Source organism: Ambystoma mexicanum, chromosome 10 (genome assembly GCF_040938575.1).
Source record: "Ambystoma mexicanum isolate Mex_15411 chromosome 10, UKY_AmexF1_1, whole genome shotgun sequence".
Taxonomy (NCBI): Eukaryota; Metazoa; Chordata; class Amphibia; order Caudata; family Ambystomatidae; genus Ambystoma; species Ambystoma mexicanum.
Genome location: NC_090932.1, coordinates 1,669,751,686 through 1,669,773,779, shown reverse-complemented (window position 1 = coordinate 1,669,773,779; position 22,094 = coordinate 1,669,751,686). Strand labels below are relative to the sequence as shown.

At 45.5% G+C, this 22,094-nt stretch overlaps 1 protein-coding gene across 2 annotated transcripts in view; it reads left to right on the top strand.

Annotated features, from left to right (window-relative positions):
• Nucleotides 1-22,094, top strand: part of ADGRD1 (adhesion G protein-coupled receptor D1) — a 1,635,406-nt gene that overhangs the window by 1,108,340 nt on the left and 504,972 nt on the right. For both annotated transcript variants that reach the window (XM_069620079.1, XM_069620080.1), the window contains 2 exons: nt 3,382-3,493; nt 11,523-11,676. In XM_069620079.1, coding sequence (XP_069476180.1) covers nt 3,382-3,493; nt 11,523-11,676 — 266 coding nt within the window. The remainder of the gene's footprint in view (nt 1-3,381; nt 3,494-11,522; nt 11,677-22,094) is intronic.

The following is a 22,094-nucleotide window of genomic DNA, read 5'->3' as shown; positions in this document are numbered from 1 at the left end:
CCCTGGCATTGTCCTCTAGCCCCAGGGAAGCGATTTCGATGGTAGATGTTGCAAGATTGGCTATCCCCAGGATTCTTCTATGACTTTCCACGTTCCTCTCTTGGGTCGCACCTTTCAGAAGGTTCAGAAGGAGGGCAGCGAGGTATAATGGATCACCCCTGTTGAGCAAGAATGCCCACGATGGATCCCTCGTGGGTTTGGCAGAGCAGGGGTACTTGCCCAGTAGGCAAGCATTGGCATCTTCCAGGTGATCGCCCCCCCCAAATGACCGCTGGGGCCAGCATGGGACTTTCCCTTGGTGCAACTGCAGCTTCATTGAGGGGATAGTTGGGTGTCTGTAGTTAGGGGGACTGGCACATGCCCTTTCAATGTACTAGGAGGATTATTTGGGGTGCATAGTTGTTTTCAAGTTGCTCCTCCTCCACTTCCTTCGTTATGTGTAATGTTCACTCTGTGTTGCTTCTTGTTTCACTCACTCAGTCACCTGTCGCTAATACTCTTTGTTCTCCCTCTCACTGATATCATCTACCTACTGTCTCTCTCCCCATAGTACTGCCATCCTTTTCGCTATGCTTTTATTCTCTGGCCGCCTTTTCAGTTTGTCTCCCCAGCTGTTTCTGCCTTCCTTCCTTCCTTCCTTCCTTCCTTCCTTCCTTCCTTCCTTCCTTCCTTCCTTCCTTCCTTCCTTCCTTCCTTCCTTCCTTCCTTCCTTCCTTCCTTCCTTCCTTCCTTCCTTCCTTCCTTCCTTCCTTCCTTCCTTCCTTCCTTCCTTCCTTCCTTCCTTCCTTCCTTCCTTCCTTCCTTCCTTCCTTCCTTCCTTCCTTCCTTCCTTCCTTCCTTCCTTCCTTCCTTCCTTCCTTCCTTCCTTCCTTCCTTCCTTCCTTCCTTCCTCCCGCCCTCCCTTCCTTCCTCCCCCCCCCCCCACACGCCCCGTAGAAGCGTCCTTCAGCAAATATGATGGTTATTTTGGCTGGTGTGACTTTGAGCAATAGGTGTGACACATTGTTCAGTGTGGAGGGAATAAAGTGAGCCAAAGGGAGTGAGCGTAGCAGGAAGAGTCACATCCTACACAGCCATTGGTGCATTGCAGGTCAGTCAAGTGCTATGAGAAAAGAAGATACGTGCAATAGAGTGTACAGTCCTTCATCCAAGTGCAGGGAGACGGAATTACACTTTTTCCAGGAGAACATCATTTCGGGAGAGGTGTCAGCAGATCAAAGTCAACATATGAGGGTATTGTCCTTCAACAAAGTACATAGGAAGATACGTCAGAATTCTAGCCCTGGAGGGCTTCAGTGCTCTTCTTGGTCTTAAGGAAAGTGCGCTCCAATCAAGAACTTGACTAGTTTGTTTGTTTGTTTATTTGTATAGCACGCAAAACCCTGAGGTATCTAGGCACTTAAAATTGGTTTCAGGGCTTTGGGTTACAGAAAAGGAAGCGTTTGAGGTGAATTACAACATCGCAGAGCGTGTGAAAGGTAATAAATCATACAAAAGAGAAGTACAAGGTTATTACATCCATTGAGCCTGACCCCATGTTGCAGGGTGGCAGCAGCAGCACACACCTGCAAAAGTCCAGCAATAGGCAAATACATGGCACCTACCCCATGTTGCAAGCCGGCAGCAGCACACAACTGCAAAATTCCAGCAATAGGCAAATACATGGCACCTACCCCATGTTGCAAGCCGGCAGCAGCACACAAATGCAAAAGTCCAGCAATAGGCAATTATATGGCGCCTACCCCATGTTGCAAGCCGGCAGCAGCACACAACTGCAAAATTCCAGCAATAGGCAAATACATGGCACCTACCCCATGTTGCAAGCCGGCAGCAGCACACAAATGCAAAAGTCCAGCAATAGGCAAATACATGGCGCCTACCCCATGTTGCAAGCCGGCAGCAGCACACAAATGCAAAAGTCCAGCAATAGGCAATTATATGGCGCCTACCCCATGTTGCAAGCCGGCAGCAGCACACAACTGCAAAATTTCAGCAATAGGCAAATACATGGCACCTACCCCATGTTGCAAGCCGGCAGCAGCACACAACTGCAAAATTCCAGCAATAGGCAAATACATGGCGCCTACCCCATGTTGCAAGCCGGCAGCAGCACACAAATGCAAAAGTCCAGCAATAGGCAATTATATGGTGCCTACCCCATGTTGCAAGCCGGCAGCAGCACACAAATGCAAAAGTCCAGCAATTGGCAATTATATGGTACCTACCCCATGTCGCAGGGTGGCAGCAGAACACAGATGCAAAAGTCCAGCAATAGGCAAATATATGGTGCCTACCCCATGTTGCAGGGTGGCAGCACACAAATGCAAGTGTTAAATCAGTGGGAAAATACATGGTGCCTACCCCATCTTCCAGGGCGGCAGCACCCAAATGTGAGTGTCGAGGTTAGGAGAGGGTGGGCGGCACACATCACAGGTGACCTTGGGGTCTGGGGGCACCGAATATCACAGGCGATCAGGGGGTGGGGGGCACACAACATCACAGGCGGGCGGGTGTGTGGGGGCCACACAACATCACAGGTGACTAGGAGGGGTGCGGGGCACACAACATCACAGGACTACAGGCGACTAGCGGGTGTGGGGGCACACAACATCACAGGCAGGCGGGTGTGTGGGGGGCACACAACATCACAGGTGACCAGGGGGGTGGGGGATACAACATCACAGGCGACCAAAGGTGTAGCATACCTGTAGCGAACAGGTAGCAGACAGGGGCCTTGCTCATGGGCCTTCAATGGTGTGACGGCTCCCGCCTCTCGGTTTCCCTGATTGGGCTATGAGAGCCTGTGGTTAAACAGGGGGGTGGGAACCTACAGGAGCGGTGAGGCTGAGTGGAGATACCTGGTGTGCACAGGAGCAGGATGTGTCAGAGGAGGTGAGGGCAAAGGATCAGGAATGTTTTAGTTGCTTCTGGAATCTCAGAAGATATTCTACAGACTTTAAGGTAATTGATCGGTTATTCCACAGGGTAGCGCCTGTAAGTTCAGGGGTCCCACCGCCAAATCTCCCATGGTCAGTAAAAAGGAAATAGCAGATCTGATGTGTCTTGTGCAACACTGTTTTATTTTCTGCCTGAGATATAAAGGACTTGATCCTCAATGTGCATGGTGTATAAATCCAACAGTGACGACAGTGGGTGTAACATTTCCGTAGTGAGGCTGACACCTGTTATTTCGGGTGCAGTACTTTGTGTGGAAGGCATAAGACGTCATGTGGTGGGTGCTTTACTTTCTTTAGCAGGTGTGGCACTTCCTGTAGCAGATGTGAATCTCCCTGTAGCAGATCTGTCCCTTCCTGTGGAGGGGCTGTGACTTCCTGTGGTGGGCGGGGCTTCTTGTACTAATGCATATCTTTTCTTCCCCAGCTCCGTCAGCACCATGCGGAACCAGCGCTACCACATACATGCCAACTTGTCCTTCGCCATCCTCGTGGCACAGATCCTACTCCTTATTAGTTTCCGCTTCGACCCTGGCACAGTGAGTACCGAGAGAGAACAGAACAGAACAGAACGGCTGTATGAGTGTGCTTGCACGGCCGAGTCCATCTCGTCTGGCCTGGGAGGGGTGTGTTGAGAGAAGCTCTGGGCTAAGGCTGCTATAGTTATTGAAGATAAATCCTGCCAGAAAGACCTTCCTTTCGTGCAAGGTAAATCGGTTAACACAGGGGAGGTGTCCTCTGATTTTTTCTGTCCATCACCAGCACTGCAGGTGGTACTGGCGGGCGTATACAAGCATCATTACGCCATGTTTGCCCTAGTTCAACCAAGTGGAACTCCGCTTGAGTAAGAATTTACGAGTTGCCAAAGCATGTATGCCTGTGATTGCCGGTAAGACCTTGGCTGCCTTTATCATGGACAGGGGAACCTTCGTGATCTCGGATGTGGATAAACCATCAGAGTTTGAATCTGTGGAAGCCCCTAAAAATAAAGTGCTGGCCCGGTTAAATTCCAAAACAGATCCTCAGGGTTTAGGATTCTGCGCAGGGTAGAAATTGCCATTTGGTGCTCTCAGGGTAATAGAAACTGTCCTGGTGGGTTGTGGCAGCAACCATCAGTCTCATTTTTTTAGCACATTTAAAGACCTGTCCAATGGGGTCTCCAAACTGAAACTCCTACTCGATTTGGTCTATTTTTTATGAACTCTAAATAACTTTATCTTATTGATTTCCCTGTATTTTCTATTTTTGATTCTGTATTGGCTGTTTGTTTTTTGTGTTTTTGTTGGCCGCGCCTCCATGCCTATGGGCTTATTTGTTTAATATATAAATAAGAAAGGGACTGAAAGGGAGGGCTGTTATTCTCATCAATATGGCTACGGTAAGGTCTGGACCTTTCTTGAGGGAAGGGTGCCAGGGCTACCACCTTCATGGCATTTTACAAGCAAGGTCAATATTTTTATATGGAGGTTGGTAAAAACATAATAATTCCTAAGTCCCCACCAATAATCAGGCTTTTTACCTTTTAAAATAAAAAACATAATGATGGAAATATGGGTAGGCAACATTCCAATAGTGCTTTATCAACTAACTACTTCGATCCCAAAATCTACACTAAAGCCAGCAGAATCAGAATGTCCACATTCTAACCTAAATACCTTCTGGCAAAGCTGCCAGAAAGAAGGGGGCAGGCAGCTTTTACATTTCAAGCCCACTGAAAGGTCAGAGGCCAGGGGAAGTCATTTACATGTAAGGCACACTGAAAGGTAATGGGCAAGGGGCAGTTAGTTACACGTCAGGCAAACTGAAACTTCATAGGCCTGGATCATGCATGTACATGTCAGGCACATTGAAAGCTCAGATGCCAGGTGAAGTAATGTACATGCTAGGCACACATAGTTCAGAGGCGGCGGGAAGTAATTTATAAATTAGGCACTCTGAAAGGTGAGATGTTTGAGAAGTTATTTTGCGTTTGAAACACAATAAATGGTCAGAGGACTGGAACAGTCATTTACATCACAGGTATACTGAAAGATCAGAGACCAGGTGAAGTTATTTACATATCAGGCACTCCAAAAGGTCAGTGATCAGGGGCAGTCATATACATGTCAGTCACACTCACATCAGTTACACGTCAGGAGCACTGGACATGTAACTGGCTGACCCTGGGCCCCCCCAGAGGCCTTGGCCAGTCATTTAAATGTCAGGCACAGAGAAAGGTCAGATATCAGGGGCAGTCATTTACATGTCAGTCACACTGAAAGGTCAGAGGCCACAGGAAGTAATTTACCTGGTAGGCGCAGTGAAAGGTCAAAGGCTTGGATCAGTCATTTACATGCCAGGCACAGAGAAAGGTCTCAGGGCAGGAGAAGTCGTTTACATGTCTGGCACACTGAAAAGTAAAGGCCCAGGATCAGCCAGTTACATGTCCAGTGCTCCTGACATGTAACTGATGTGACCTGTCTTTCTTCTTGGCCTGTTGAAGGCACCATCATCTGGTGTGCCAGACCTTTGGCGCACTTTGTGCAGTACCAGCAGAGGACAGAACAGCAGCCCTGGAAAGATGACTTGTGCTGACTCTTCCCCCTGCTTTCTGATGTGTTGGCCTGTTGAGAGGGATCTTTATTTCATATCTGTAGGCATTGCCGGGGGTCAGAGCTAATGTTAGCTGCTCAGAATCTTGGGGTCACCTACTTTTGCTTTATACATGCGCCAATTCTTGCTAGAGGATTCTACATGCCATCTGCAGAAAGGTCCCCGCTCAGTGTGGACACACGTTGGCAAGAAACAACTGACCACTCCCTATCACAAGGTGGCATGGTGCCACTTTGCACAGAGAGCCTCATGCTAAGGAACAGGTTGTGTTTGACAACGGGGGTTTCAGGCAAGTGGCATGCTAAGGATCTCTTGCCAATCCCCCACCAGAGGCATCGCGGGGGGCTATAGCTGTGGGTCGTTTTTAGTTGTAGCCCAGGTTAGAAGCTCAGGGGCTACATTCAAAAGGCGAGCTAGCCCCGAGTCCTGCCAGTCCCGGTATGGGCTTAGCCCCAGATCTTTTCCAGACCTAGCAACACCCCTGTACTCTACCCTTGTCCCAGTGGTGGACGATGGCTTTTATACCCCCACTTCTCATGTACAGGGCGGCCCCAAACTGCCCCCCACACCAGAACACATGAAGGGCAGCTAGCTGAGGCCCACACAGCTAAAAATGAAGTCATGGCTGCTTAGAATAAAAAAGCACCCTTCTCCAGGGAGAGAGAGCCATGCTCTGCTGCTGCTAGTCTTTCCTTGGCTTGACCCACACCACAGGCAATGGAATTCTTTAAAAGTTACACTTCTAGTAACAGTTTGTCAGCTTCCTCCACGTAAAGCTCATTAAAGAAGCAGACGTTTCTCTCTGTTGAAATAAATAAATAAATAAATAAATAAATACATAAATACATAAATACATAAATACATAAATAAATAAATAACACAGCATGCATTGGTGTCCTAAAGAGGAGCAGTGAAGTCTCAACTAGTTTAGAGATCTGTTGTGTTCCTCCAGAATTAAAGCACAGCTTGCCTCCGTGGTTCCCTATTAAACGTGACTTCTACGGTGGGTTCTGATTTGGCGCTTTGGTATAGCGCTTCTTGTTATTTCTGGGACTTTAGTGCGCCTGAAAGATTGTGCACGTACAGTCTTGCTTTGATTGGCTGGAGCGAGGCAGGTGATATGCTGATGGGAAGAGGGAAGTGGATTTCAAACATTGCCTGCCAGCCCAGACTCTGAAGCAATACTGTGTCCCAGATTCCGGTGTCCCGGTCTCACTCTGCTGGCATGTTTTATCTGTTTGCGTTCCCCATCCCGTTATTATACCATTCATGTTAGTCTGGAGTAGGGGTGTCCCTTTTCTTTGGTGCACAGCCACTCCTGAACATCTCCCACCCTGCAGTCATCTTCTTTTAGATGCTGCCAGAGAGATGTTTAGGTCTCTGCCTGACCTCGTGTAGCAGCATGCAGAGTGACCCTGGTGTCAACCAACTGCTTTTGAGTGCATTGCAAAAGCTCTGTTATGGTGTCAGCCATTTTGTAGAAGCTGTGTAAGTTGGATGGAGAGTTGTCAAATGTTGCTTGTAAGACCTTTTTTTGTTTCCAAGCTCCTTGCTAGACTGATGTTTTGTCGCGTTTGTGCTGCATTGTAGTGTGTTTAAAATTATAATAACAAGATTTTCAACTAATAGCAATCAGCTGCTTAGTTCTGGGGATGCTTTTCAAAATTGCCATTATTGAGAATTGATGCCACCATCATATTCTGAGAGTGCATTTTCACTTACAGATTGGTGTTTTTGCAAGATAGTGTAATTGTTTCCATGCAGTTTTTAAAAGATGCCGAAAGTAGTTGCGTAAAGCACTTTTGACGAGCAGCTTGTGATATGACTGTGAGGAATTCAACCATGTACACGGTGGGTGTGCACTTGCCTGGGCTTTTTTGGTATTTTTTAAAGAAATTTAATGTTGGGAGCTCAATCTTGGAAAATGTGTGGGCCGAAACTGCACACATTTTCATATGCACGTCCCACAACAAACACACACGTGTGCTCTGTGTGGACACAGCCTACAGGTGCAGCCCCCCTCTCATGTTCAGCTGGAATATGACAGCCATGGGTACATCAAGGCATTTCAGGAAGGGGGATGACAACACCTTCCTCCTGCCATGGCCAGCATAATTAAATATCAAAGGCTCCATGGATCTGTCCTGTCTATTGTCAAAGTTCTGCTGGTGGCAGTGCATACTGATGAGAGTTAATTGAAACAGGCCTGTGAGAGGCCTGTTTGAGGAACTGACAAAAGAGGACAGGAAACCAACTCCTTTTTGATATGCAATGTGTCAACTTGAAGCTAGCTCCTACCTGTATGAAGGGCAGGGAATGTCATGTATGGGACAACTTTTAATAGTAGGCAATCCCTGCAGGGGGACCCCCATTCAGAGGTAAGAAGTATGTGATTTGATGGAGACAAAATGCCTGTTCTCTCCACAAACTTCAAGGCAAACCTGCGCTTTGATCAGGAGCCACAGAGAGCTCAATTAACAATAGAGTTACTTTGATCTACAACAGACAGGAAGATGGGTGGGACCTAGTACTACATGTTGTCACCCCATACCTTTCCTGTTGCAAAGCACTCTGGTTATGACCTCATGCATAATAGAAGATTGTTGGTGGAGCCCCAGGATTGTTTTTTTAAGATAGGCTTAGCCTGCACCAATCACTGGGGCCTATTTGACTTTAAAAGAGGGTTGAGCCTCTCTTTTGGCAGATCATCCAATGACTTCAAAAGGAATAAGAAGAAGGACTCAATTGGACCCCGGCTGAAGGTACAATCTGCCTTACAGCTTCCCCCAGTTTAGGAATGCCAGGATTTCCAAGGGGGAAAGAAGCAAGATCCCGCCCCTAAACATTTCCCAGGGAACAGAGAGAGATACCAACCTCAGAGGGTCCATCCAGCAGCTCCAGTACCCAGCCAGCACACAGCATGCCCTGCTAGGTTCTGCCAGCAAGCTTTCTAGATGGGAAGTGCCAGAGAGCCTCTGACCAAAGGACAAGAGTGTTGCCTGAAAACACTCTCCTCAGCTTTGTCTGCCTTAAAGGACAACACAAGCCCAGTGAAGAAGCTAGGAGGAGTGCTACACAAGCATCAACCAGCATCCATCTTTTAAGGAAATTTCTGAAGCAGTCGAGCCCTCGAACCGCGACCAGCTTCACCACTGATTGTTGTCACGCTGCAGTCACTAAAGCCGTCTGAGATGCCTTGACCAGCGTTCCAGATCCACCAATCAGCACAGAGACAATTCTTGACTGTGAGCCGCCATGTCGGCCAGCCTGCAGCTGTCCGTCCAGCCTTACTTCCCGAAATGCCTGCAGCCTGATACTCGCAGCTGTCTCCCATCTTGAACTCTGTTGCAGGATCTGTAAAATGTCCTGCAACCGACTCAATGCTGTCTAGCATCAAGATCATCTCAAGCACCAGGTACATTGTGGTTCTGTCCCCCTGGTCTGTCTCCGAATAGTCCCCTAGTGACATTTATGATCCCTTGCTCCCTCGCTGCTGAAACCAAATAACCTTGAACTGTTAAGACTGATTGCTTTACCAACTACCCTCTTGTCAGTATCCAGAGTGCATCCCTTTCCTTCGAGAAACTGTCTGTGCTCTGTGTTCATTTACAGGGTGCGTTGTATTTTGTAGTGTGCTAGAACTGTCTGTTGTAATAATGATAAATTAGATATTTGTATACAACCTTGACTGGACAGTCCCTTTAATCGTTGGGTAATAATTGTATTTTTGCTGTGTTGTAACTAACCAACGATCCACTACCTTGCGGAGATAAGCCTGCCATTCTGTCCATGTTACCAAAATTGGACAAGCAGGTTTATAATTTACTTGTGTTTCCGATCTGTTCGGATTGCTTCGGCTGCACTAGAGTGTGGGTCTGATTGATGGTTTAGAAACCGATATTCATCCCAGGACCACTGGTACCCCGGAAGTTGATCTGTCACAATGACTTTTTAGATTATTGTACTAAACAAAATATTTCCTAAGTACATCAAATTGGTATTATATTTTATAGCACTATTTCAGAATAAGTTCAAAGTTAGTGTGACAATGTTTATTCTCAAATCAATGGGCATTCACTAAACTCTCTCCACTCATCCCTTTGTGATATGTCCAGTGTGAAAGCATAACACGATTTAGAGGAATAAAGCAGGAGAGTCTAGGCCAAACAACAGGGTTTCCTGGGTATGCAAATGAGACACACCTGAGTCCTGAAGCATCTATGGCCAGCACTGGTCAGAGAAATGAAAGCACAAATGTGATTCCTACGCAAACAGTGGGGTTGCCAATCTGGCCATTATGAAGTGGAGGCATTGGGAATTTGCTTCAAGCACAAATTGACAATAGCAAGCATTGGCAAAGCCAAAAGCCTTGGTTTTGCAATCTGAGAGGTGAGCCCTTTTTGTCCTGTGGGGGGGGCTTGATAGACACAACGTACCCTCAACGTTTGCAATGTGAGGCCTGTTGGATTTGCCAGTGCTTGCTTTATGTGTTCACACAATGTTGCAGAGTTATCCTAGATGTGTGACAATGGAATGTGAGGCATCAGTAATGCCTGCAACTTCCCCTGCGGGCGCTCCAGGCCTGAGAGGAGAAGCCGGGCAACTCAACCCTTCCAGATTTGTATTACATGTCCCTAGAGTAATTGTGCTTATGGAGTTGGGGAAGCTCCAGGGCAGAGGTGACAAAGAAGCAGTTTCACAAAAAGCAAAGTCTTTGGGCACAATGATTTAGAATTGACAGGGTGGTTCTAGCTTCCTGGTCCTAGCTGCCAAACTATGGAACGCTTTACCCCTTAAACTTAGAATGGAACCATCGTTCTGGACCTTCAGAGCCAATATTAAGACAGGGCTGGCCAACAAGAATTGCTTAACGTCTGCTTAATACATCTCTTCTGGATCTCATTGTGTACTGTACCTCCTTGTGTTTCAACCTTGCAACCATTATGTAACCTTGGTCTTCTGCACTTGTCCCTTTCTACCATGAACATGTATGTAACCTGTTGAAATTGCTTAAGTCTCTGGCACCCGGTTACCTCAGGGTTCTGCGCTCGGTATAAATAAAGAAACTAAACTAAATAGGTAGAAGACGAAGGGGGTGGTTCAGTGAGATCAGGTCAGAGACTTGTGCGCTGCAGGGGTCAGACACATCTTTAGCTGCATAGAGCTTAGAGTAACTATTGCGAAAACATGGACTGGCCTATTTGGCAATAAGGCTGCGCCCTAGGGTCCAGTCAATTCAGCCGTACAGCTGTAGTAGACTGTGCAGCAGGCAGTTTTGATCAATGTCACTGACCATTTTGCAGTAAAATGCACTATTTGGCACAAAGGTCATGAAAAATGTGCTTACATGACACAAACACCTCTCTAAATGAGATGCACTTTATTCGACACGATTCTTAAAACCATTTTAACTTTGTCTACATTTGGAATGTATACATCTCTATTCTTATTTGCAGTCGGTAAATGTTGCAAAATTCAAGTCTGGAGAATAGGAGTGCAAAGGGCCCTTATTCAAATAACATCTCAAACATACATTTCATAGCCTCAGGGAGGAGGACAGGAGTGTGAGTTAGGGGTTTGGGGAACAGGAGAGGCTGGGATTGGTAGACGGTGGGCGGATGGCAGGAATTGTGTTGTTGATGCTAAACTATGGGGCTTTCCTGGGGGACATGAGGCATGTAGATTGCTGTGTTTTCTTGCAGTTATTTTGGGGTAAAGTATTGTGCTGATTGGGATTCGGCCTCTGACCTCTGGTCTCAACTTTACTGCCTGGCTGTCTACATTAAATGCTGAAACCAAAAAAAGCGATCTGGGTGAAAAAGCCTGCACACGTGCCTCAAGGCACTTCGATTGGAGTTGGGGCGCTATACGTGTGCACTGACGCGTCGCGCTTGACAGGTGTGATTTTCGACACATGACGCGCTGTGGTTAATCTGGCCTAATGTAACCTGTTCTCGTGTGCTCCCTCGCCTTCAGCTGCCGTGCAAGATCCTGGCCATCCTCCTGCACTTTTTCTTCCTGAGCGCCTTCGCCTGGATGCTGGTGGAGGGCCTCCACCTCTACAGCATGGTCATCAAGGTGTTCGGGTCCGAGGAGAGCAAGCACCTCTACTACTACGGCATTGGCTGGGGTAGGTGCACCTTCCAACTCTATGATCATGTGTTGCTGGTCTCTGCATCTGGTCTTGCTGGGCCTATCACCATGCTAGCTGATAGATCAGGGGTTGAGAAGCACATCTGGGTATCTTTGGTAAAGAGATGCGAGGAGATCCGAATGAGGTGATGAGTTTGCCAGTAGGAGAGCTGAAGAGGTAAGGAGCAGGAATGGAGGTGTGAGAGTACCATGATACTTAGGGAGTGGGTCTAGTGTGAGGCAATGCAGTCACGGGCAGAATTCCAGATGCCAGGGGCAGAGAGTCCATGGAGGAGTGAGGGGTGATTGACAGCGTCAAGGGAGCTGGGAGGTTTAGAGGCATGGGACTAGAGGAACGTTTTAGTGCTGTGCATTAAAGTGCGAGTTGGTGACGCGTGTCAGGTCCATTTCCATCTGCTGTAAGACCCCGGCTGAAGACGGTTAATTGACCTGCAGGCATGTAGGGGTTTGTGTTGAAGACCACATGTTCCAGAACCCTAGAGTAGTAAAGAAATTGGGCGACAGGCCCATAGTTGGCTTGATCGTTGGGGTCAGCAGGGGACATTTTAGGATGACTACCACAGTATCTAGTTTGAAGCAGGCATGGAAGGTCCCAGTGGTAAGAGAGTAGCGCGACAGGGTGGTGACGTAGGAGCCAATGAGAGAACGGTCCATGATTATACAATGCAATCCGTAGGAGCACAAGATGGATTGACTGATATGGGGAACTGGACATATGCATAGATAGAGCTAGATAGATGTCTTGAGCTGATGGGTCTTGGAGGGGTGGTGGAGGGGGTGTCCAGCGCAAGGGCGAGAGGTTTGGAACATGTGAGCTGTGCAGTGATGGTACAAGATGAAACAGAGAGCAGGGTTAAAGTCAATGGTGGCCAACACATTCTAGAGGCTGGATTGGAGCGAGCACAAGAGGAGAGGGCCTGCCCTTGGTTAGATAGCGAGTGACAGAGTCAGAATTGAGTTTGAGTTTCGGGGAGGTAGGGGGAAGATTGCTTGGAGGAGGGACAGGGACACTAAAATAAGAGAGGAAGTTAGCAGATGGAGAGGAGCCAATGACGAGTATTGACGACGACGTGTGCTGGTTGGTTGTTTGCGCAGGGAGGTGATAGAGTGGTTAGTGAGAGTGGCTTTAAAGTTCCAAACATTGGGCCGATGAGATTCTGGATGTCTGGAGTGGCCATAGGAGCAGCAGTACCCTCAGCGGGCAGGGAATCAGGGTGGAGGTGAAGGTCAGGAAAGAAGGATTTAATGGAGCATAGACGCCTGAGAATTACAAGAAGAGTCAGTGGGGTGGGAACGAGGGTGTGAAGGAGAAATGGAGAAGGTCAGATGATGGGAGTGGTGGGGAGGCAGGGGAAGGGGGTCATCATTCCAGACCTGAATGGAATGAGCTGGTGGTTGCAGCCCATTTTCGAGGAGTCACAAGATGCGCCCATCACTGAATAACTGGAATCCATTCCTGCCCTCCAATTTGCCATGGTTGTTGGCAGCCTCAGCAAAGACAGCAAGCATTAAATGCTGATGTAGCTTGAACTGAATACTACACTTTCCCTAGAGTAGCTTTGATATGCACCTGTTGATAACATGTTTAAACAACCAGGGTCCACAACAAACTATCTGCTAATGTTGTATTTGGCTGCAAAATTAGCATCACACCTAGAACAAGAGAAAGGTGAAAAATCGTCTCTCCAAACATATATAAAGACGAAGAGATCAGAATTTACCAAAAAATATCTGTTTTTATTTTTTAACACATGATAAAACATGGACATAAGGATATGTCCATACAGATAAAAAATATATATATACAATAGAACAGACAAAACAAACTGGTATTTTTTACCATCAAAAGAGGAAACTTATCCTATATCTACAGAGTGATGTTAGTAACTAGTGGGTGAATTTTTGTTTTGCACATTTCTTTACCCAAAGCAAAAACGCCCATTAGAAAAGTGTCTCACCACCATATTCAAAGAATCAAAGAAATGTAGTCCTTTCATGTATAGGTGACAGTCTATATATTAAAAAGCCAAAGAATAGAATCTTTATATGCATCAACATGCTAGTTTATTTATAAACAAGCTCAAGAAAAAACCTAAATTAGGTACATGTGACAACCATCATTTGTCACCTTATTTCATTCCATAAACAAACAGCTCATGGCATTTTGAAAAATTGTGCCCAAACATGGTGAGGGAGCAGAGGAAGGGAAAGGGAAGGGGAGGGGGAGGGGAGGAAAGAGAGAAGGGATTGAGTGACTTAAACCCTTCTATGCATATCAGTTCAGTAAACAAACATTTATAGAATGAGAGTGTACCTTTTGATACTGACCACTGTCAGCAATCTTAATTCTTTTGCTTCAAAGGGTGATTTATAATGGCCAAGACACAAAGCATAAGTCTTCTGTGCATTTAACTGGGGGGAGAAAACAAGTATAACCGTTTTAGGAATTGTAGCCTGATTTTATTTTTTGTCTCCTGACTCTATTTATTAAATAATTGTGGAAGCCTACCTATAGCGGAGACAGGTAGGTGAATGCTGCATACCAATCAAGCAAAAGCAGCGATATCAAGGCACAAGCCCTTGGTGATTCAGACCGGAGAGTGCAAAGATGGCACTTAGCGGTGGGTGAAACCGCGTCTGCTTCTGGAGTGTGTACCGGTTTCCCGGTTGACCTGGGGGAACAGGAGGGAAAAGCAGTTGGAGAGACCAGCCCGTAATGTGGAGTAACCAGTAGTAGCTAGCTAAACAAATGTGCTCACGTGACTAGTACTTTAATACTAGATCACGTGTTGCCCGTGCCGACGAACGCTGATTTACTCGCTACGGAGACGCCGACAAAGAAACAGCAAACTGCTGTGTCTGCTGCCCTCAACTCCCAAGTAAGTTTGGAAACCGTTAGTTTTGCTACATTTGTTTAGCTAGCTACTACTGGTTACTCCACGTTACGGGCTGGTCTCTCCAACAGCTTTTCCCTCCTGTTCCCCCAGGTCAACCGGGAAACCGGTACACACTCCAGAAGCAGACGCGGTTTCACCCACCGCTAAGTGCCATCTTTGCACTCTCCGGTCTGAATCACCAAGGACTTATGCCTTGATATCGCTGCTTTTGCTTGATTGGTATGCAGCATTCACCTACCTGTCTCCGCTATAGGCAGGCTTCCACAATTATTTAATAAATAGAGTCAGGAGACAAAAAATAAAATCAGGATACAGTTCCTAAAACGGTTATACTTGTTTTCGCCCCCCAGTTAAATGCACAGAAGACTTATGCTTTGTGTCTTGGCCATTATACATGGCCCTTTGAAGCAAAAGAATTAAGATTGCTGACAGTGGTCAGCATCAAAAGGTACAGTCCCATTCTGTAAATGTTTTTTACTGAACTGATATGCATAGAAGGGTTTAAGTCACTCAATCCCTTCTCTCTTTCCTGCCCTCCCCCTCCCCCTCCCTTTCCCTTCCTCTGCTCCCTCACAATGTTTGGGCACCATTTTTCAAAATGCCATGAGCTGTTTGTTAATGGAATGAAATAAGGTGACAAATGATGGTTGTCACATGTACCTAATTTAGGTTTTTTCGTGAGCTTGTTTATAAATAAACTAGCATGTTGATGCATATAAAGATTCTATTCTTTGGCTGTTTAATATATAGACTGTCACCTATACATGAAAGGACTACATTTCTTTGATTCTTTGAATATGGTCGGTGAGACACTTTTCTAATGGGCGTTTTTGCTTTGGGTAAAGAAATGTGCAAAACAAAAATTCACCCACTAGTTACTAACATCACTCTGTAGATATAGGATAAGTTTCCTCTTTGGATGGTAAAAAATACCAGTTTGTTTTGTCTGTTCTATTGTATATATATATATTTTATCTGTATGGACATCACTCCTTATGTCCATGTTTTATCATGTGTTAAAAAATAAAAACTGATATTTTTTGGTAAATCCGACCTCATCGTCTTTATATGTTTGGAGAGACGATTTTTCACCTTTCTCTTGTTCTAGGTGCAATGCTAATTTTGCAGCCAAATACAACATTAGCAGGAAGTTTGTTGTGGACCCTGGTTGTTTAAACATGTTCCTAAGTCCTCTCCCAACAAGCCCCTAAAAAAAGAGGACACCACATTGCTCGTTTTATGATTGCACTGTTGATAACTTGGCCAGGACAAATATTATTTTAGAATAGTTACATGTTTTAGTTTCTTTCAATGTTTAGGCTTCACTCTACGAAGTTTGACAAGCCTATGATTCGGACACCTAGAGGATCTTCTGGGTGCATTGTGGGTAGTAGCCTGTGAAGCAGCCGCACCTGGAAATCACGTGCTTTTCTGTGAGGTGCCTCTAGGTGGCAGCAGCAGCTCCGATCTGATGCATCCACTTATGCTACGCATTCTCAGCTCAGAACTTGTCAGCGTGCCCACAATGCAACGGGGAGCTGCACAAAATGGCGTCAAGTAGAGATTATCTGTACTTCCTGCTCCGAATCAAGAAAGTAGCTGCTGCATAGGGCGTACACGCTGTTCCAAATGAATTGTTATTGTCAAGTGTGTGCTGTGAATTACATCGTCTAAAAGTGATGCATTAGTGATGCATTTAATTTAATTAATACAAAAAAACCTCAAAATGTAAACAGGCAGGTTTGAAGGCGAGACACTTTCCCCCACTGCTGGAAGAAGGGCCCTTACGGTTGCTAGGGCGCTAGAAAAGGAGCAGCTCGACTTCTGTCACCCGCCGCAGAGGCATCTCATAAACCATGTTTTTAGAAAAGGGCACGAACAGGCAGGAATGGGAACGCATTATAGAATAAAATGTCCTGAACACCTCTATAATTGGGGATAATTTCAAGAACATTGTAAAACTTGAATTAATCTGCGCCTTCCCTGTGGATTAATTTTGCACTGTAAGAAACCCAATTATTAAAGTAACCAGGGCCTAAGGCGGTCATAATTGGAATGGCTAATGCAAAGATAAATGGTGCGCGCTATTGAAAATACCTATAATTTATATGCGCGCTTGACCTCTGGCGCATTTGCATTTTGCTGAATGATGCTGACCTTCTGGTTTCTTTTCAGTTTATGTTATCTCGGATGGTAATATTTATTTTATGGCAAACAGAGAATATACTACAGTGGGAAATGAGGTTGCAAAGCTAGGCGGCCATTATGGAGCCCGGGGCTTTCTGGGATATTAGCTGAAGGCTGCGGAGTGCGGAGCTTCTTGACGACAGCTAGTCACTGCGTGCCACGAAAGGGACATGCTGGCCTTCAAAAGCACTGGGAGACAGAGACTCGGGTGCCTATAGGCCTCATTCAGCTCTTCTATGATTCCCCCTCTTTCTTTATCCCCCCCCAAATCCTGCCTTGCTCTTCTCCTGATTTCGCTATTTTTCTTTAAAAATCTCCCTCTTGCGGTCTTCAATTTCATCTTCTACCATTCTTTCTGCACCTATATGTTCACCTTCACTTTCTTCTTCCTGTACTAAAGTGATGGCTTCTTTTCGTCCTCTTTCTATTTCTGATATCTCCACTTTTCTCACTAAGGCTCATCCCACTGCTGCTCCTGGTGACACCCTACCTTCTTCTTTAATTCCATCTGTTTACTTCTTCCTTCTTCCCTACCTCATTGTCCTCTTCAATCTGTCACTTTCCTCTGCCACCTTTCCTGCCTCTTTTAAGCACGCCTCAATCCTTCCTATTCTTATAAAACCTACTTTTGATCCCGCTCTCCCGTTAAATGTTTGTCCCATTTCTCTTCTGCCCTTTTTATCTAAACTATTAGAGCATGTCGTCTATTCCAAGGTCTCCTCTTTTTTTCGTCAATATTCTCTTCTTCCTACCTTTCAATCTGGGTTTTGTCCCCGTCATTCTACCGAGACAGCTCTCTTGGTGGTATCAGAGTCTCTTCTTCCTTTGCGGTATACCACCACTGCTGCCTCTTGGTACTCCATGATCTGTCCGCGGCTTTCCCTACTGTCTATCGCTCTATTTTGCTCTCTCATCTTGGTCTACGAGGCTCTGTTTTGCATTGTTTTCAATCTTATCTCAGCAGCCACACTTTTTCTGTCTCTTATCTCGTCTCTCCTCCCATGTTCTCCCCCTCTCCAATGGTGTGCCCCAAGGGTCTGTCCTCGGTCCTCTTATATTTCCTCTCTATACTTCCCCTATCCGCTATATTATTACTTCCTTTGGAGTTTCTTATCACTTCTATGTGGATGACTCGCAGATCTTTCAATCCTTCTTGACCTTCTCAGACTCCTTTCACTCTTCTCTTTCAGCCTGTCTGCTAGCTATGCTGGCTCTGCTGGCTCTGCTGGCTATGCTGGCTCTGCTGGCTCTGCTGGCTATGCTGGCTCTGCTAGCTATGCTGGCTCTGCTGGCTCTGCTGGCTATGCTGGCTCTGCTGGCTCTGCTGGCTCTGCTAGCTATGCTGGCTCTCCAATCCTGGATGTCTTTGCATTATCTACATCTGAATCCATCTAAAATGGAAGTTCATTTCTTTCCTGCTTTCACCATTCTTCCCCCTCCATCTTCTATCTCCCCCCCCCCCCCCCCCCCCGGTTCCATGTCATTTCATGGCTGCGTGAAATTACGATGGTTTTTTTTCTGATTATTTTTCTCTGAAAAAACTCATTGAAATTGATTTATTTTTTATTTTTAGTAGGTTCCCCTTCCCCCAATGCCCCATCCCTGTATTAGTTTTTGCATATTCCTGACCACCCCCAGCCCTTATATATACTTTTCCAACCCCCCACCTAAATATTTCGATGAGTTTTTTTCAGAGAAATGTTCTCAGAATAAAATCCATTGAAATTTCACCCAGCGATGAAAGAACGCTACACCTCTCTCTCCCCTACTCTCTAAGTCTGCTTCGGCTCGTAATCTTGTAGCCATTTTTTACTCCTCCCTTTCATTTTCATTTCACATTTCTTTTATCTCCGGCTTCTGTCGATTTAATCTCTTCAATATCCGCTAAGCCGACCAGCTCCACCAAAATACTTATTTCGCTCTTAGTTCTCTCCCACGTATTCTATTGTTCTTGTCTATTCCTTGGTCTTCCTGTTACCGTCTTGCTCCACTCCACACTGTTTATCACTCTTCGGTCCACGTTCTTTGCACTCTTTCCACTTCTGATTCTATTTCTTCTGCTTTGTATTCTCTGAGATGGTTGACCTTTGAAGCCTGACTCCTTTATTGATGTATCCGCTTAGTATTTAAGTGTCTGTAGGGTCTTGCTCCCCTCTATCTTGGCTCCTTAGCTGCTTTCTAGTCTCCTTCTCATTCCCTTTGCTCCCAGTCTCTGTTTTATCTGGTTGTTCTTCACCCTCCCTCTGCCCCTTCTCGTTTTTGCTCTGTTTCCCTTCTTTCCCCCAAGCACAGGAATGCCCCCCTCTTCCTATTGGATTGCTGACCTCACTCTCTCTTTTCCATTTGTGTTTAAAAGAACATTTGCTTCCTAATTGATGCACTGTCATGGTCTATTGCTGCACCATTGTTATCTCTGTGAAGCACTTAGGTGTTAAGCGCTGCATGAATGAAAAGAAATACAAAAAAACAAAACATTCTAGGAATGGTGGGAAAGTAGGAGCGTGACCTGGCAGCTGTTTCAAGACGATGTAAATTACAACATACCCCACACAGATACACACACATACACACACACACACACACGCATGAAAACATACACATGAACATGCACACAACACACGTGCACACCCGCATGCACATGCACACAAACAAACAACACGCACATATATGTGTATACACTCACACACAGCACATGCCCACACAGGCTCTCTCTCAAACACACACAAAGAATTGCTGTCAGTCCCTGGAAATTCCCAGAGCGCACACTGCAGAGGATTCCGCAGTTGGAGATTATTTTAGGAAAGTTGGTGCTTTCGGTAGACCATGTATATGCGATGGTTCATTGTCCACAGCATCATCTCTCTGCAGCGTGGAGTAATGAGCTCCAGTGCTCTGGCAAACTCTACTCATTGGCAGCTCGGGATCCGTTGCCTAAGGCCTCACAGGCACAGGCAAGTGTGAGGAGCAGTGAGATGCCGCCACAGCAGGCTATGCCGGTGGTAGCCATGCTTCACTGTGGTCAAATCCTGTGACAGCCGCGCTACCACAGAATGCACAGGAGCATCTATGAATACACAATTACCTGAAACATGGAACACGCCCTGTTTCTAGGAGCAGAACGTCACTTGATGAAGTTTAATGCATACAGATGCTGTACAATGATATACATTTAATGCATTTTATTAAGTGGTATACAGCTTAAAACACACGTGTGATGTTATCAAAGTTACAAACAATCCATCAAAGATACTCAAATTGCACCACGTTACATGACAGCACACGACATGTATAATATTGCAGCATAAAAACGGAATTAAAGTGGCATAACGAGTAACTGTGCCAAATTCCTACCTGTGATAACTAGGTGTATATTCAGCACACACTAGTGAAAAAATGAATTCAATAAACTAGTGTCGGTGGAAGCTATCTAACAATTGCTGACACGTGTGTCTTAATGAAGTGCTGGCTATTGCACTATCCTTGTTGTTGCCAGACACATGTCTGCACCCAATTGAGCCAGGTGTAATACTAACTACTGCGGCTTTGTTACCAACATCTAGTTAAAGTGCTAGCTCTTAGACCGTTATTACTATTGCCACTAACCATTGCACCATTCTTGCCTGTGTTGCCTGCTAGTTATCACTACAGTCCAAATAACTTTACTGACCACGTCTAGAGCATAGAGAAACTAGTTTCTATGTTTTCCTCTAATTATCGGAGAACGTCTTCTTCAGGGCAAAGCACCTGAAGCAAAACAAACCACCAAGATACATTTCAAATTAACTAATGGATGTGAATCAATCAAACATACGTGTTATTAGAATTAGAGGGAAGCACCCTGTGCTCCCGTTCTACAGGAAACACCACAACCACCGTACACACCACAACCGAAACTCTGAAATTAACTTTTTCCTTTGGTGACTTCTTACTGCCTACTGAATGAAATTCATAAAATCAACTTTAGTTATAATAAGCTGAGATCGCTTTTGAGTTAGTTTATTCTGTACAATGCGTTCACTCCTCTACTTACTATAAACAGTGCCCATGAATCAGATTGTGCCAGTGTTGCAACGCGCCAATGATGATACATGTGAGGAAGTCCAAACCATGCCTTCCTGGGTGCGTGAATAGCTAATCACGTCTGCCACCCGTTTCTGCTTTCTATACTTTTACATTGCCTTCGTATTGTTGCACAGGCATTGGTCGCTCGTGTGTTCCATGCAACCCCATTCCCTTTGGTAACATCATTCGGACCTACAAGGCACCGCTGTGTGTTCAAATAATTATTGCTATGGGGCTCCTATGGCGCTTGGTTGTGAAACAAAGCAGACTAAGTTCGTACATTTGAAACTATCCTTTGTATACTTTGGGCGCCATCTTTAAGGTGGGAAACTGCATGCGGTCGATTGTGCTGTATCATTATTTGAACTTATTAAAGTGTTTCCTACTACAAAATATCACCTTCTTTGGATAGAGTTGTGGGTGCTGGCCTGCGCCGCACCTGGATGCGATTGTGAAGGTTACCGAGTGCCACACTCGGACAGAATTGTGAATGTTAGCATGTTTAATGTCATATAAATCACTAATCAAAAAAAAATAAAGCTCAACATTTCTGCATACCTATCTCTCTAAAAAAACTCACACAACCATCCCTCGCACAACAACCCACCACAACAACACATAAGCCGCACCAACAGCTGACAAGGACTGACATCGATCCCATACTCGCACAAAAGCTCAGAATCTGGTGTATGCCGAGTTGAAGCTGCCAACAGAAAACCACTCCTCTCACTATCCTACTCCCACTTCACCTTACTAACCCATCCCACCTTCTCATTTGCATATCCGCCAGAGTGCCTGGGGTCCAACCCCTTTTGTGACGGTGCGCAGTACAAATACCTTTAACATTTAACATTTAAAATTCTTTACGCAAATATGCGTGAAACAGGAAACTATGCAAGCTACTACACGTCTACTATTTTATTAAAAGTATGAAACAAAGGAAATGTATACACACTAATTAATTTTAACCATGTTGTTTCTTTTTGCACATATAAAGCAGGTGGATCAGCATAAGATAGTCACATGTGTGTGACATTATGATTTTTGATTAAATACTGTGCACCAGTAATAATGTCCATAGAATCATTAGTGTACTTTATTGTACAGATGGAACTTGCAATTCATTACTCAATCAAACATAATGAGGTGCCCCAGACGACATGTGTTTCGACCCATCTGGTCTTTATCAAGGCGTTCAAAGGGCAATTCTATTTTAACATTATATGACAATGATATATAAACTTGGATA